The 18,595-nt window shown below is 42.4% G+C and overlaps 1 protein-coding gene across 1 annotated transcript in view; it reads left to right on the plus strand.

Annotated features, from left to right (window-relative positions):
* GNAO1 (G protein subunit alpha o1) overlaps positions 1-5,505 on the plus strand; it is a 271,460-nt gene extending 265,955 nt beyond the window's left edge. The window contains exon 8 of the mRNA XM_040329143.1: positions 3,449-5,505. Coding sequence (XP_040185077.1) covers positions 3,449-3,636 — 188 coding nt within the window. The 3' untranslated portion in view covers positions 3,637-5,505. The remainder of the gene's footprint in view (positions 1-3,448) is intronic.
* Positions 5,506-18,595: the final 13,090 nt, after the last annotated feature.

The raw sequence follows: 18,595 nt of genomic DNA on the forward strand, positions 1-18,595 counted from the left end.
CAATGATGGGGCACAATTCCTCCCAATGACACCAAAAATGGGGCCCAATGACACCAATGATGGAACACAATTCCTCCCAATGACATCAACAAAGTTATTGCCACGGACTTTGGGACATTTACTACTCCCAATAGCCACATTCTGGCCCCCCTTATGGCTGAAGGACAGTAAACTGGCCCTTTGTTTAGAAAGTTTGGAGACCCCTGATCTAAACCATTCCATTCTAGCTCTGGTTGTATGTTTAATGCCATTGTCCTGCTGGAAGATGAACCTCTGCCCCAGTCTCAAGTCTTTTGCAGACACTAACAGATTTTCTTCTAAGATTGCTCTGTATTTGGCTCCATCCATCTTATCAACTCTGACCATCTTCCCTGCCACTGCTAAAGAACAGCATCCCCACAACATGATGCTGCCACCACCATGTTTCATTGTGGGTAACGTGTGTTCAAGGTGATGTGCAGTGTTAGTATTCTGCCACACATAGCATTTTGTTTTTAGGCCAAAAAGTTAAATTTTGGACTCGTCTGACCAGAGCACCACATTTTGCTGTGTCCCCCCACATTGCTTCTTGCAAACTGTAAACGGGACTTCTTATGGCTTTCTTTCAACAATGGCTTCCTTTTTGCCACACTTCCATAAAGGCCAGATTTGTGGAGTGCACGACTAATAGTCCTGTGGACAGATTCTCCCACCTGAGCTGTGGATCTCTGCAGCTCCCCCAGAGTTACCATGGGCATCATGGCTGCTTCTCTGACGAATGCTGTCCTTGCCCGACCTGTCAGTTTAGGTGAACAGTCATGTCTTGTTAGATTTGCATTTGTGCCATACTCTTTCCATTTTCAGAAGATGGATTAAACAGTGCTCCGTGAGATGTTCAACGCTTAATATATTTTATTTCATAACCTAACCCTCCTTTAAACTTTTCCACAACTTTATCTCTGACCTGGCTGGTGTGCTCCTTGGCCTTCATGATGCTGTTTGTTCACTGAGGTTCTCTAACAAATCTCTGAGGGCTTCACAGAACATCTGTATTTATACTGAGATTAAATTGCACACAGGTGGACTCTATTTACTAATTGGGTGACTTCTGATGGCAATTAGTTCCACTAGATTTTAGTTGGTAGTATCAAGGTGGCTGAATACAAATGGACGCCACACTTTTCAGATATTTGTAAAATATTTTGACAATCCATCATTTTCCTTTCACTTCTCAATGATGTGCCACTTTGTGTTCTATCACATAAAATCCCAATAAAATACATTTACGTTTTTGGTTGTAACTTGACAAAATGTGGAATATTTCAAGGGGTATGAATTCTCTTCAAGGCACTGTATATGGAAACTGTCCTTCCTGTCACATGTTTTGTCTCAATATAAAACCACTTTCATGTCATCGGGAAAGGCACATGTCTGATGCCAATATGACGTCCGACCCCATAGAGTCGATGATCACTGCTATTTAATAGGTTGTTGAGGGAACATTCATGTCTATACAGTAAATAATGTTCTAAAGGGATGAGATGTACAATTCATAATATAGAATATACAATTAAGGTGTGGATCCAAAAAAAAACGAAACGTGTTTGTCCTGATTGACTTAATGCTGCAAGACTAAATGCATACGTAAATTGATTGACTTTAATTGTGTTTTGAACCTTTATTATTTTTACCTTTTTATGGGATAAAAGTTGATAATGCTAATATTTTTTTGTGATTTCTCAGTGGCAACACACAAAGTCCCATCCATGGTCTCCCTGCCTCTTCTAACACTTGGGGAAAAAAAGAGTGGGGGGGGGGGTTTATTGATATATGAAGGGATGGTGCCCACTGAGAAATAAGGCAATATATGTGTTGACGTGAACATATCATTCTAAGTATATAGTTGGAAGAATTATAAGTGGGTAGGGTTAAAGAAAGGAAAGAAGAGGGAGTTGGGTAACCACCAAAAGGGGCAACTGCCCCACCTAGGTTATGGCGGAAGGAGCAATGGTGTCATAATTGGTTTCTGAAGTGGTCAGTGCTCACATAGTGGATCCTAATGCTCCAGGTGATGATAGGTTTCAATATATCTCAACAGCATGCTGATTCTGCATGCTCTGCAAATAGATAAGTTCAGAGACCCATTACTTGATAGGAGGAGGGTCAATGGATCTCCAATGCCTTGGTATTGCTGTTCTGGTCGCAACAAGAAAAATGTGGAGAAGGCCTTTTCTTGGCTTTTGAAACTGATCCCGGAAGCGGAGAAAGAAGGGTAATTTTAGGTGTTCCCTTAATGGATAGTTTTGTTACCTGTTCATAAATCTGAAGTACCTGTGTCCAAAAGGGTAAAGTTAAGGGGCAGTACCACCTAATGTGCAGCATAGTACCACTGCCTGACGGCACCAGAAACAGTCTGATCCTCTTTTTATTCTTCTAATATTATTTCTCAGCTCTGAAAGATTCCATAAGTGAGTTTAGTGATGAAAAATGTTTTCTTATTTCCGATTACACAAGGTGAGAGTATTCGCAAGTTAAGAAGCAGGGGGGGTCTGACTTTTCTTTCTGTTGCTGCATGCTTGTTCAGTGTCTGTAATTGAAAGTATTAAAGACAGGGACAGCCAGGCAACTAGCATGTTTAAATGGTGTTCAGCAGTGGCGGGTTTCCTGTAAATGTTTGAACACCTGTATCGTCTTGGTATCACAAGATCTTGGTATCTCAGTTGTTGGAGTGTGCCACTGACTTTCTTCACTGCAACCTGCTTCTCTTCATAAGGATAGTCGAAATCCTCACATACCTAACCCAGGATATCTTCACATCTGTCAGCTTGAGAACCTATTGTTTCCTTTCCCTATGTTATGCTGTATATTGCACCCTAGCTTCTCTCTTTTTAGGTTTTACTTCATTCTGTTTATACTGCAGAAGAGTCCACCCTAGAAATGGCAATGTGACTCCCAGGAAACCGTTTGCCTAAAGTCCAGCCATTGTAGACGGCCTTCTTCTGAATGACATAGGGTATAAGCCTAAGGGTGGCTTCACACTGCCTCATTGCACTTTGGCTGAAGCTAAGCTCACTCAGGGTTTTCATGTAGATGAGCTGCACTTTCCTATAGACTTCAATTATGTCCCATGGTTTTGGTATGCTTTCTGAAAGCGCCCTAAAAACTATGGGGCATGATGAAGTCTTTGGCAAAGTGCAGCTAAATTTCATACAAACCGCAGGTTAGCTGCAATTTGCCCAAGGATTGGATTCCAGCTACTGTACATAATTCAGGGTTTGGTATTTTGCTAGGAAGCAAGATTCCCAAGGTTTGCCGCATGGCTCTTTTTCCTTTGGTTTAAGTTTAAACCCCATTTAAAGTACAGTACATATATTTTGGAGCTTTGGAAATTAAGAACCATATAACTTGTTTTATGCTTTGCATCCTTTTTGTACTTTAGTTTTCACAGCCCTTTCTTGTATCTTTCTAGGTCCCAACACTTACGATGATGCCTGCGCTTACATTCAAGCACAATTTGAGAGCAAAAACCGCTCACCTAACAAAGAGATCTACTGCCACATGACCTGCGCCACAGATACGAATAACATCCAGGTGGTATTTGACGCCGTCACCGACATCATCATTGCCAACAATCTCAGAGGCTGCGGCTTGTACTGATTCCTCTGTATAGCAATTTATCTGCTGGTGAAAATAAAATGCAAGTTGGTAAACTGAGAAGGCGAAATAAAAAACACATATATATATATATAAATATATATATATAAAACCAATCTTTTTAGTTTGTCTCAAAGAGCTGTCAACAGAATGGAATTCTCTGCCTCCCCTTTCTCTACCCCCAAAGCAGAAGAAGGTTCTTAATTTTTAAGAACCTCTTCAGTGTCCCATAATTCACCTCTTTAGTTCTGAGAGAGTCTGAGCTGTAATTTCAACCTCTCTCCAGAATCAATGAGGGTACTACAATATCGTAGATAAAGGGGAGATCAAAAACTATTTTAATCCTTTTTTTAAGGATTTTTGTGTTTTTCTGATGACCACACTATTCCCCATTAAACCTCAAGAAAAAAAAAGAAAAGAATCGGCTACTTCCTTTCTGTTCAGCTCTTGAGTTACTAAACAACAAAAGTAAAAACAAAACATTTTCCAAACCAGGTAGAAGTGTTTGTGAGACTTGCAGGACAGTGCGCTCAACATTTTTTTTTTTTTTTTTTGTGGGTGCTGTAACTGTATGAGGGTCTGTGAGGGTTCAAGGGATGCCCCTCTAGTTTGTTAAAAACAAAGAAGTGGGCCCCTTTTTGTCTTGAAAAGGTTTCAGTGCCAACCCAAACTGCGGAGTCAGGGGAACAGTCTCCAAGAATCTCGGGGGACCTACCCCGCTGTCCCTCATTTCTCCGCACTGCTCTACGGACCCTCAAATTGACGTTCTGCTGGTAGCATGACCTTTTGGCCTTTGTAATAAAAAGACAAAAACAAAAAAACACAGCCTTCCTTAAAAGTTGATGTGTAATGTTATCACTGAATTAGTGGCTGCATAGGATGCTGTAAATCTGGTTTAGCTAAGTCTGTACATTTAGAAGAAACTAAACTGTTTTTTCTTTTCTTTTTTTTCCCACGTGCTTGTAGCTTAACACCTCCCTTTATATGATTAATATCATTTTTATTTTCTTGCACCAGTTGTTAAAGAAGCATCTTTTTAATTGTCTGAGACCCCTTTCACTGCCAGAGAGGTCAGCTTGGCCTCCAGCAAAGAATGGGATCATGAAAATCCATGTTCTTTTGGGGGAATTGGGGTTATTTCTGTTGGACTTGAAGCCCTACGTAGAAAAAAAAAGAACCCGAAGACACAAAGAACTTTCTGGGGTTATAGAATTGTACAGATCTGATTCTGTTCAAGTTTCCGTACTCTGGACTGTATACCATGCACTCTCTGGGTTTGTATAGAAAAAGCACAGCTCTCACTAAACCTCCAGCTGCCAGAATCTTTCTCCTATTAGGGATTTTTGCTCTCAATTCCGTGTATTACGAATAGCCTTCTTTTCTTTACAATCTCCTTTATGTTCCCAAGTGAATGCTTTGTGCTGCTTCTCTCGCCCCTTCCCCTTTCCCCTCTTTCTCGCCCCACCCCCTTTTAGTGAATGGTGTTTTTTCCTCTCATGTGGGATGTTTGTGCTGCGAAAAAAAAACTTTAAAAAAAGCGGAAAAAATACAAAAAAAAATAAATTTAATCGAATGTAGTGTTTACATTAAATCCACAGTTTTCATGACCAAACCTTTGTCATTTCTACTTTGATTAGAAGTCAGACTTCTTCACCATTTCACTTGCAAACTGAAGAAGAGCGGTCACAAATGTTAAAGAAAAAAAAATTATGAAAAAAAAAAATTCAAAAACTTAAATGATTCAATAAATGAGCGAGAAATGAAGCTGGAGTGTGTTCTTTGTATTGCAGAGCGCTCAGTTTGGTGCTGCCAGCCACTCGTAACTAATGGAAACTCGTATGTAGCTTAATAAAGAGAATGTTTGTCTGTACAGATTTGTCTCCAAAATTCTGCTCTTTTATCATATGCGGTTTCAAAACTACATCATGCCATTCATTTAAAGAGTATCTCCAAGGTTTATTTTAATGTTGGGAAGTTCGTTTACTGGCCACATCCTAAACATGTGCAAAGATCATCAAAGCGTTCAACTAAATGCAGATTGGGTACGTCCCAGTGTTTTCCCTTGGCGATCGCAAATAGATGTTTTTCAACATGCCCAGTAGATCTTTCCTGCGAATCAGTCACCCAGAAGGCATCTGCTAATGGTGATCATGAGTTTGTCTAGTAAAGCATGAAAAATTGGCCAGATTGAGTAATGCGTCATGTTTTTTTGACCACCTCAGGTTTTACACTTTCTTCCATGCCTCTAGTGTGCCCCCTAAAAGTCCCAGAAGGGTTTAGTCAGGGGTGGCGCTGGAACTGAGGGACTTCTTTGGTCCTGATGATGTGAAGAACTGTAGGTTTAGTAGTGACAGTATAGTAATTTGGATGCACCTAAATAAGGCTTATGCCTAGTACACGCTATAAGAATATCCGATGAATGATCATGTTCGTATGATAGTCTCATATCAAAAACCAATACAGTAGGTTACACAATTATTTATTTATTTTTTCATACAAATACTATTTACACAAAAACTATTTATTCTGTTATCATACAAGAAAAATGTGTTGCTTGTCCCTTCAGGTATTTTCACATGAATTGTCATGATCGGTTCTCGAAAGCTGTGTATTAATGATCAGATTATTGAACGATTGCTTAGAAAGCAGAATTTGTCTGGTTTTCTCATCGCGTGTACTAGGCATTGCCCTCTACCATTTGCCGGACCTTGGGTAAAAACTTCAAGAAAAGGAATGTTTAAAAAAGACTAATCGATGTGGTGGTTGGGTGCAAATGATCATCTTTTATTATAGGTTTATAGCCAACCCATTATGTCTCTTCACTATTCTAGTCTACTAACTATATTATTGGCTTACAGTTCTCAATAGCTTTAATTTATTATAGGTGTTTTATTTAATGTCAACAATTTGTGCAGCGCTTTACATATATTGTACATTCACATCAGTCCTTGCCCCTCAAGGAGTTTACAATCTAAGATACCAAATTCACATTTATACATATAGGGCAAATTGACCTGCCAGCATGTCTTTAGAGTGTGGGAGGGAAACAAAGGCAGACACAGGGAGAACATGGAAACTCCAGGTAGGTGGTAGTGCCAGCACTAAGCCACTGTGCTGCCCTTTAATGGCTTATCTTACCTGTAATGAAGTGCCATGTTGTGTGGGCAGCTAGATCTTGTGAAAAATCTGTGCAGAGATGGCAAGTCTTCTTTCTGCCGTTGAACATTTGGTGTTGGGGTATATAATAGCTTTGAAGCTTCAGTGAACTCCTTCTCTGTTGGGAAAATGTGTTTCTCAATGTACCCTACATATAACGTGATCTCTGAATTGAGCGGAGTCTGATGAATCGCATGATTCTCTCTCTCTCTCATTCAGAGATTGTTTTCCAAGCAGTAAAAACCATGCCCATTGGGGCAGGTCCCTGTTAGATTGTTCACTGCAGCCTCAATGATGGCATCAGGAAGAGGACACGGCATCCCCGCACAGATTTCTTCAGGATGCAGCTGCCTGCACAACGTGGGACACATACCTAACCACTTCATCTAGGTTTATCCTATTTTTTGCTCTATTTGTTTTTAAACCTCCAAACCTTAAAAACCCCAGCAGCATATTCAATTAGAGCCTACAATACATTAACTCATTAAAAATATCCAATTCTACACGGTTCTCTGAAACCCGTTCTGTCTTGTGATTGGCTTTCTCATTTGCAACAACTAATTGCCAGGAGTTTAACCATGGGAAATGTTGTCAAGGCAAGCCAGACCCAGACACACAGAAATCCAAAGCTCAGGCTATTGCTATAATGAATTATTTGGCTGCTGCTAACTTTTGACTCCCAGCATATTTTTACTTTCAATACATTTTTATTAAATGGTTTCAAAGAACATTATTTGTCACGGTATGTTTATGTGGTTATACCGTTAGAAATCAATTGATTAAATGTCCATAGTGAACAATACAGGGCCATGTACATGAAAAACACAGGATTACAGGAAATAATGTGCCCAGAATGCAGTGTTCAGATGTATTGGAGATGACTTCCAGCATCCTCAATGTCTGTCAGAATTGGCAGGTAAAATTCATCCGCATTCGTGCATCATTTTTTCTTTTTTGGACATGCCAATAAAGTAAAATTGCACTCTACATTTTTTTAAAAGGGTATTGGAAGATTGTTGATCTCTGCAGTTTGTAGGACCTCAATTTATCATCTAATTACAATAAAAGAGTCTGCAGACATGATTTTGGACTTTTTTTTAAAATAAGCCAACATTAAAAATTATGTTTCTGTGATTATTATCTTTTTGACATGCAATTATGTATTTTCCTGTGGCCTTGGCCACCTTGTACCAGTAGCAAGACTTTGTGGATCTTATTAATACAGACAAATATTAAGTGTATCTAAAGCTGAAATTTTATTTTATAGAGCATTGGTATTAACCCTCCCGATGCTCTATAAAGGGGAATTGCCCCATTGGGAGACACAAGTCAAAAATTGACACCGGTTTTAATCATTCCATACCCTTTCTTTAGATTTACGTTAAGGCTGTGTTCACACTTATGTGAATTGGATGCAAGTTTCTCCGCTTCCAATTCTCATATCAGGAGATTGTGTTTGGCTCTCAACGAAGCTGGTTGAATTCCCTAGAGAATCCACTGCAGGGTAGGTGATGCAGTGCTTTAATGTGCTCTGCAATCTAAAGGTTTCATCATAGGGATCATGTCAGCAATTATTTAGGCTTGGCTAAAAGCTAAGGTTGCCCCATCTCAGCAGTTCGGGTAGGGAAGAGATCTCCTTATCTTGGTCCTGAATAGCAGTAACATGGTACAGTAGGAGCAAAGTGTGCTCATCTCAAACTAAAATGTTAGGGGTAGAGCCGTAAGATCTATTATACAGAATCACTTTTGTAAGAAGATCCAAAGAAAACAAACCAAGAATGTATATTTTTGCCACACACAAGGACATAAAAAAACTTAGGTACACCTTGCTAGCACCGGGTTGGACCCTTAGGCTTAATTCACACCTATGCTTGTTGCTTTTGTGTGTTTTTGCGGTGCTTGCTGCGTTTTTCGACACACGGTTTTACCGCGATTTGCATTGTGCGTCTTTTTTAACCTGTATATAGCTGGTTGCTAAGGAATGCCCTTGGGTCTAGCATGGATTAGGAGGGGACCCCCACACAAATATCCATACCGGACCCTTATCCGAGCATGCAGCCCGGCAGGCTCCTCCTGAACCATACCAGGCCGCATGCCCTCAACATGGGGGATGGGTGCTTTAGGGCAGGGGCTTTGCGGCCCCCACCCCAAAGCACCGTGCCCCCATGTTGATGGGGACAAGGGCCTCTTCCCGACAACCCTTGCCCGGTGGTTGTCGGGGTCTGCGGGCGGGAGGCTTATCGGAATCTGAAAGCCCCCTTTAACAAGGGGTGCCCCAGATCCCAGCCCCCCATGTGAATGAGTATCGGGTACATTGTACCCCTACCCATTCAATTAAAAAAAAGTAGTGTTAAAAATTACAGTAGACAGTTTTTTTGACAAGTCTTATTAAAAATGTTCTTCTCTGCTTCTTTCTCCGATCTTCCTCCATCTTCTCCCGCATCTTCATCGTCAGGTCTTCTTCTCCCCCTGCTCCTTCTTCCGCTCTTCTGTCTTCTTTTGTCCCGTGTGCTCCCGCCGACGACCCTCCTCCGATGCTGCGTCCTGTTGATCTGTCGGCGCCGATGTCCTGCATTACCTAAATAGCGGCGGGGGCGTGGCTATCGGATTACGTCTTCTGGATGAGACACCTCCTTGTGACGACATGGCCCCATCATGCCTCGGGCTGTGATGTCACAAGGGGAGTGTAATCCGGTTGCCAGGCCCCCGCCGTTATTTAAGTAATGCAGGACATCGGCGCCGACAGATCAGCGGGATGCAGCATCGGAGGAGGGTCATCGGCAGGATTGGCGGCTGAACACCGGACAAAAGAAGACACAAGAGCGGAAGAAGGAGAAGACCTGACGATAAAGATGCGGGAGAAGATGAAGACCGGAGAAGAACTAGATTTTTAATAAGACTTGTCAAAAACGTGTCTGCTGTCATTTTTAACACTACACTTATTTTAAAGTGAATGGGTAGGGAAACAATGTACCCCATACTCGTTCACATGGGGGGGACGGGATCTGGGGGCCTCCTTGTTAAGGGAGGCTTCCAGATTCTGATAAGACCCCGACAATCACCGGGCAAGGGTTGGTGGGAAGAGGCCCTTGTCCCCATCAACATGGGGGCAAGGTGCTTTGGGGTGGGGGGTGCAGAGCCCCCCCCCTTCCCCAAAGCACCCTTCCCCCCATGTTGAGGGAATGCGGGCTGGTATGGTTCAGGAGGGGGGGGCGCTCATTCGTCCCCTCCCTTTCCTGACCTGCCAGGCTGAATGCTCGGATAAGGGTCTGGTATGGATTTTGGGGGGACTCCCACACCATTTTTTTTTTTTTTTTGGTGTGGGGTCCCCTTCCGAATCCATACTAGACCCAAGGGCATGGTATGGACCCCACACAAGATATTTTTATTTTAACATTGAGTGGGAAGCCAGCTGAGAGATGATGACTCTTCGGTTGTTAAAGCGGGATTCCACCCGCAATTTTTTTTTTTTGTCAGCAGATAATAAGAGTGTAGCTGCTGACTTTTAATAAGGACACTTACCTGTCCTACTCACCTGCGCTGATGGCCTCCCCAACGCCGATCCCTCGATCGGTGTAGGTCCCGCCCCACCATTCACACGAAGGGAAACAGGCAGTGAAGCCTTATGGCTTCACTGCCCGTTTCCTACTGCGCATGCACGAGTCTCGCGCCAACTTGTGAATGGGCGGCTGCTCTCTGGGAACACACACAGATCCCAGAAAGCAGCGCGCCCCATTCACTAGAAGAAAACGGGCTACGGAAGAGGCAGATTATGGACTTCCTCCATAGCAACAGGTATTTCGGGTGAGTATATTGTTTATATTTTTTTTGGGGGGGGGGGATTTTTGGGCAAAAAAAAATTCCTGGGTGGAACTCCACTTTAAGGACGCAGCAGCCGGCTTCCTGGCCCCCTCCTTAGCAACCAGCTATAAACCATGTAAAAAAAAGAAAACGCAAATCACAGTAAAAAGCGGTACTTTTGGATGCGGGTCCATTGAATTATATTACATGCAAAATGCTGCTTTTTGCGGGGAAAAAAAAAGTCCCTGACCCTTTCCAAAAACGCACAGGCACAAAAAAGCATTCATGTGAACATGTTCCATAGAAAACCATGTTAAAAAAAAATTCCTGCATTTCTGCAAGATGCATCAAAAAACGCATTAGTGTGAATCGAGCCTTATTTTTCCTTCAGAACTGCCTTTAATTCTTTGGCATAGATTCAGCAAGGTGTTGGAAACATTCCTCCAGAGGATTTGGTCCATATTGACATGATGGCATCACGTAGTTGCTACAGGTTTGTCGACTGCAGATCCATGATGCAAATCTCCTGTTCCACCACTTCCCAAAGGTGCTCTATTGGATTAAGATGTGGAGGCCATTGGAGTACAGTGACCGCATTGTCATGTTCAAGAAACCAGTGGTGGGATGATTTGTGACATGGGGCATTATCCTGCTGGAATTGGCAATCAGAAGATGGGTATGCTGTAGTCATAAAGGGATGGAAATGGTCAGCAGTAATACTCGAGTAGGCCGTGGGGTGTGTAAGTGATGCTTAACTGGTATTAAGGGGCCCAAAGTGTGCCAATAAAAAATACCCCACACCATTACACCACCATCACCACCAGCCTGAACCATTCATACAAGACAGGATGGCTCGATGCTTACGCCAAATTCTGACCCGACCATCTGGATGTCGCAGCTGAAATCAAGACTCATCGGACCAGGCAATGTTTTTCCAATCTTCTATTGTACAATTTTGGTGAGCTTGTGAAAATTGTAGCCTCAGTTTCCTGTTCTTAGCTACCTGGTGTGGTCTTCTACTGTTGTAGCTCATCAGCTTCAAGGTTTGATGTGTTGTGCATTTAGAGATGATCGTCTGCATACCTTGGTTGTAACCAGTGGTTGTTTGAGTTACTGTTGCCTTTCTATCATCTCTGCCCATTTTCCTCTGACATCAACCAGGCATTTTCGTCTACCCAGCTGCTGCTCACTGGATCTTTTCTATTTTTTTTGGACCATTCTCTGTAAACCCTCCGTAGAGATGATTGTGTGTGAAAATCCCAGGAGATCAGCAGTTTTTGAAATACTCAGACCAGCCTGTCTGGCACCAACAACCATGCCATGTTCAAAGTCCCTTAAATCCCCTTTCTTCCCAATTCTGATGCTCGGTTTGAACTTCAGTGAGTCTTCTTCACCACGTCTAGATGCCTAAATGCATTGAGTTGCTGCCATGTGATTGTCTGATTAGCTATTTGTGTTACCAAGCAATTGAACAGGTGTACCTAATAAAGTGGCCAGTGAGTGTGTATACACTATATTACCAAAAGTATTGGGACACCTGCCTGTACACGCACATGAATTTTATGGCATCCCAGTCTTAGTCTGTAGGGTTCAATATTGTGTTGACCCACCCTTTGCAGCTATAACAGCTTCATCTCTTCTGGGAAGGCTGTCCACAATGTTTAGGAGTGTGTCTATGGGAACGTTTAACCATTCTTCCAAAAGCACATTTGGGAAGTCGGGCACTGACCTCTATCGGTTTGAGGTCAGGACTCTGTGCAGGCCAGTCAAGTTCCTCCACCCCAAACTTGCTCATCCATGTCTTTATGGACCTCGCTTTGTGCACTGGTCCAAATCATTTGTTGGAGGGGGGATTATGGTGTGGGGTTGTTTTTCAGGGGTTTGGTTTGGTCCTGTAGTTCCAGTGAAGAGAACTCCTAAGGCCTCAGCATACCAAGACATTTTGTATAATTTCATGCTCCCAACTTTGTGGGAACAGTTTGGGGATGGCTCCTTCCTGTTCCAACATGACTGCGCACCAGTGCACAAAGCAAGGTCCATAAAGATATGGATGAGTGAATTTGGGGTGGAGCAACTTGACCGGCCTGCACATAGTCCTGCCTTGAACCCAATAGAATATTTTTGGGATGAGTTCGAGCCAGGCCTTCTCATCCACATCAGTGCCTGACCTCACAAATGCACTTCTGGAATAATTGTCAAACATTCCCATAGACACACTCCTAAACCTTGTGGACGGCTTTCCCAGAAGAGTTGAAGTTATTATAGCTGCGAAGGGTGGGCCAACTCACGATTGAACCCTACAGACTAATGCTGGCCATACACTATACGAAAAATCGGTCGTTCAGACAGTTCGTTCGTTTTTCGGACAGTTAATGGGCACAAAATCAATCATCGTTGGGAAGTTTTTGAGTCGAAAAAACGTGTTTCCCGCCTGAACTTTCTGCACTAGGTATATGTAAAAAAAAAAATTATTTATGTCCACTGAACGATTTATCGGTCATTACATGATGGCACCATCGTTTGCGCTCACGACCCAACGTTCGTTTTTCGAAAGTTCGTTCGGACGATTTTTCGTGGAGAGTATGGCCAGCATTAGACACCATTAAAGTTCATGTGAGTGTGTAAAGGTGTCCCTTACACTTTTGGTAATATTGTGTGTGTGTGTGTATATACATATATATATATATAACATTTTATTTTTTAATGAATGTTCTAGTTTTTTTTTTTATTATTATTATTCATTCTGTACCAGTAAAGAGAAATATAAGAGGTTCCCTTGCAACAACATACATTATTTAAAAAATATATATAAACAGTCTGTTTTGGGGTGTCCTAGTATGTACATTTTTGTATTTAATTGTGCATGTTGGCTTGATGTTATCCTTCCTCTTTTGGGAAAAACAGATCTGTCAAAACCTCAAAAATATACCCTCCAACATTTTTTGGGGGTGGACATACTTTGTCTGAAGACACTTCCAAGTAAAGCAAAGTTTTCCCCGAAAGAATTCTTATCAGGTAACTTATGCAGCATTCCTTCTGTGTAGTAGCTGTGTGTACCGTATTTTCCGGCGTATAAGACGACCCCCTAATTTTCCAGGAAAATGTTGGGTTTTGGGATATACTCGCCATATAAGACTACCCCCTTCCTTCTAGTCTTTCTGGAAGCTGAGGGGTAGCCAGAACCGCTGACAAAAACAGGCTTTTTTCAAATCTCACTGTGCCATTACTTGCCCCCACTGTGCCATCACTTGCCCACGCTGTGCCATCACTTGCCCACGCTGTGCCATCACTTGCCCACGCTGTGCCATCACTTGCCCCCACTGTGCCAACAGTGCCATCACTCACATTTTGCTGATTTGTTTCCAGGCCGGTGACACTCCGTGCTGCGAGCATCCATGATTTGAAAGCCGCGGCTTCTTAGAGTGTCCTGTGATAGGCGGAACACACATATTCCCAGCAGCGCCTCTGTTATGTGTTCCGCCTATCACGGACATCCTCTCGTCTGAGGATGAGAAGGCATCTGTGGTAGGCGGAACACAGAACAGAGGCGCTGCTGGGAAGATTTGTATTCCGCCTATCACAGGACACGCTAAGAAGAAGGAGCGGCTTTTAAATCATGGACGCTTGCAGCACGGAGACTGTCACCGGCGTATAAGACGACCCCCGACTTTGGATGCATTTTTTTGCATCCAGAAAGTCGTCTTATACGCCAGAAAATACGGTATATAATGCAGATGTTGTGTAAGAAAATTGTATGCAGGGAGTATATATACCCTGAGTGGTGTTGATGCTGGACAAGATAAAGCAGGGGTGTCCAACCTGTGGGCCAACGCAAAATTTTAAACCTAAACGTGTTCATTTTTTTTTTATTATTTTTTTTTCACACAAAAAACAACCCACTCTTCACAGAAACACCTTATACAGGGAGTGCAGAATTATTAGGCAAGTTGTATTTTTGAGGATTAATTTTATTATTGAACAACAACCATGTTCTCAATGAACCCAAAAAACTCATTAATATCAAAGCTGAATATTTTTGGAAGTAGTTTTTAGTTTGTTTTTAGTTTTAGCTATTTTAGGGGGATATCTGTGTGTGCAGGTGACTATTACTGTGCATAATTATTAGGCAACTTAACAAAAAACAAATATATACCCATTTCAATTATTTATTTTTACCAGTGAAACCAATATAACATCTCAACATTCACAAATATACATTTCTGACATTCAAAAACAAAACAAAAACAAATCAGTGACCAATATAGCCACCTTTCTTTGCAAGGACACTCAAACGCTTGCCATCCATGGATTCTGTCAGTTTTTTGATCTGTTCACCATCAACATTGCGTGCAGCAGCAACCGCAGCCTCCCAGACACTGTTCAGAGAGGTGTACTGTTTTCCCTCCTTGTAAATCTCACATTTGATGATGGACCACAGGTTCTCAATGGGGTTCAGATCAGGTGAACAAGGAGGCCATGTCATTAGTTTTTCTTCTTTTATACCCTTTCTTGCCAGCCACGCTGTGGAGTACTTGGGCGCGTGTGATGGAGCATTGTCCTGCATGTAAACCATGTTTTTCTTGAAGGATGCAGACTTCTTCCAGTACCACTGCTTGAAGAAGGTGTCTTCCAGAAACTGGCAGTAGGACTGGGAGTTGAGCTTGACTCCATCCTCAACCCGAAAAGGCCCCACAAGCTCATCTTTGATGATACCAGCCCAAACCAGTACTCCACCTCCACCTTGCTGGCGTCTGAGTCGGACTGGAGCTCTCTGCCCTTTACCAATCCAGCCACGGGCCCATCCATCTGGCCCATCAAGACTCACTCTCATTTCATCAGTCCATAAAACCTTAGAAAAATCAGTCTTGATATATTTCTTGGCCCAGTCTTGAAGTTTCAGCTTGTGTGTCTTGTTCAGTGGTGGTCGTCTTTCAGCCTTTCTTACCTTGGTCATGTCTCTGAGTATTGCACACCTTGTGCTTTTGGGCACTCCAGTGATGTTGCAGCTCTGAAATATGGCCAAACTGGTGGCAAGTGGCATCTTGGCAGCTGCACGCTTGACTTTTCTCAGTTCATGGGCAGTTATTTTGCGCCTTGGTTTTTCCACACGCTTCTTGCGACCCTGTTGACTATTTTGAATGAAACGCTTGATTGTTCGATGATCACGCTTCAGAAGCTTTGCAATTTTAAGAGTGCTGCATCCCTCTGCAAGATATCTCACTATTTTTGACTTTTCTGAGCCTGTCAAGTCCTTCTTTTGACCCATTTTGCCAAAGGAAAGGAAGTTGCCTAATAATTATGCACACCTGATATAGGGTGTTGATGTCATTAGACCACACACCTTCTCATTACAGAGATGCACATCACCTAATATGCCTAATTGGTAGTAGGCTTTCGAGCCTATACAGCTTGGAGTAAGACAACATGCATAAAGAGGATGATGTGGTCAAAATACTAATTTGCCTAATAATTCTGCACTCCCTGTATTGTCCGTTCTCGGCAGTTGCAAGCAAGAAGTTTCAAGGATAAAGCACACGAAAGGCAAAATTACAACTAAAATATCTGATGAGCACCTTGACAATTCTAGAAGAATTGCTACTACATCCATCCAACCAGATATTGATGCACCAGTTTATCAAAAACCATGTCCAATATCACACTACTTTTATGTTGCCTTTTTTATAATAAAGAATATTACCAAAAAATGAAGCTTTATTACTCGGGTAAATCAATATCAGTGATTGTTAACTTGTGATCTGCCTGACTTTTTCTGCTCATCAGCTATCCTTATTGTAAAGCCGTGTACACACGATCGGATTTCTGATGGAATCAAATCTGATGGCTTTTTTTGTTGGATATCCGATGAAGCTGACTTTCATCAGTCTTGCATACACACTATCAGACTAAATTCCGACCGTACCAAAACGCGGTGACGTAAAACACTACGACGAGCTGAAAAAAATTAAGTTCAATGCTTCCGAGCATGCGTCGACTTGATTCTGAGCATGCGTGGATTTTTCTCCGATGGACTTCCACACAGACGATCGGAATTTTCTATCAGTTTTTTAGCCAAAGGAAAATTTTAAAACGTATTTTTTTTACACCGATGGGGAAAAAAAGACCAATGGGGCCCACACACAATCGGTTTGTCTGATGAAAACAGTCCATCAGTCTTTTTTCATCGGCCAAACCGATCGTGTGTACATGGCTTTAGTGTATTTTATGTGTGGCCCAAGACCATTTCTTGTCTTCCAATGTGGCCCAGGGAGGTCTAAAGGTTGGACACCCTTGATATAAAGTATTCTTATTGACATTGTTGTGACAACATATTCCAAGATTCTCAAAAAAAAAAGTCCTCACTCAAGTCCAACATTCAAGAAAAAGGAAGTACACAAGTAACAGTGCAAACACATACAATTATAGACACATGGGCACCCAAACTATTGTTTTGTATTCTTTGTTTACTTGTGTTTTATGTTGTAATCATTGCTGGTTCCAATGTATTATTAGTAATAGCAGAAAAAAACTTGACTGCTGAGGCGCAATGAGCCCAGATGCAATTAACTGTAACGTAAATGTATAGTAAAAAAAAAGATTCCCCGTTGCCCCTTCACCCCGTTGAATAAAAACACTTACAACCATTTAGGTTGGAAAGGGCAAGGCCACAGCTTTATTAAATCCAAACACAACATGTGAACACTTTTTTTTAACCAGTGCCAGTCACAGTTGTACTGTGACCACACAATTCCAAAGGGGAGGGGGCCTGTCCTTACCATAAGTGCCGGGCAGGCCACCTACTTCCGATTTCCATCAAGGGCATAGCCCATTACAGCCATTTTATGCTGGCAAGGTCAAGAAACCGCAGCAATCTGTGACATACCAAAGAAAAAAGGGGCAGGGGGGTGGGGAGCTCTTACCAACCACGTTTCCTGAAAAAGACCCAGAATTCCCTGGGGGGACTACTTTTACCGAGCTCAGGCTTAGCCCATTCCCCATAGCAACCAATCCTTTGATCCGCCTTATCCTGCACCTGGCCATGCCCCCATCAGTCAAGGCTCTATTTCCCTAAGGCAGTGTTTCTCAACTCGAGGCACCCCAACAGGTCATGTTTTCAGGCTTTCCATCATTTTGCACAGGTGATTTGATCAGTTTCACTGCCTTAGTAATTAACACAGCCATTGTTGAGGACTGGAGTTGAGAAACACTGCCCTAAGGGGCTCAAGAGTCCTTCATTTAGGTCAGCAATGTTGAACTGAGCTTTTAGGTCTTTACCCACCCATCCAGGTCTCATAGCAGTGCTCAAGTGGTTCTACAGGATGAAGATTTTTTTTTTTCTGTCTTAACGCATGTTTTGCATTAAGGTAAAAAAACCTTCTGAATGCAGCTCTCCCCACCCAGTCCTCCTCATACTTACCTGAGCCTGATTTAAATACAGCAATGTGTATGAGAGTAGCAGCTCTCTCCCTCCTCATGGGCTCAGAGACAGCAGCAAGAGCCATTGGTTCCTACTGCTGTCATTTACAGCCATTGAGAATGAGGCAGGTCAAGCTTCACTCTAAGTACCTGAATTTGATTTGGCATCAGCCTGTACTGCAGGGCTGAGACTGGAAGATGGGCAAATAGCCAGTCAGTTGTGCTGCAGGGCTCATGTGTGAATGAGGGGGCATACTACTAGTAGGAGAGATCAAAGTGACAGTCGTCGGTCTGCTACTTCTCCATTCACTGTCCAGTCAGAGGCTACAGGAGGGACAAAATGATTTTTTTTTTTTTAACTGCAGCAGAGAAAAATCAGATCTCCTTCCCTGCCAAACAGGGCTGTACTGTATGGCAGAGCTATGTATACCGTGTTTCCCCGAAAATAAGACCAGGTCTTATATTCATTTTGGCCACATAAAAGACCCTAGGGCTTATTTTTGGGGAATATTTTATTAGTATCAGTATCTTGATATTTTAATCCCCCCAAAAACATCTTGGTTAAAGTTATTTTAAGATTGTGTAGTCCGTT

This window comes from Rana temporaria, chromosome 11 (assembly GCF_905171775.1).
Source record: "Rana temporaria chromosome 11, aRanTem1.1, whole genome shotgun sequence".
In the NCBI taxonomy this organism is placed as follows: Eukaryota; Metazoa; Chordata; class Amphibia; order Anura; family Ranidae; genus Rana; species Rana temporaria.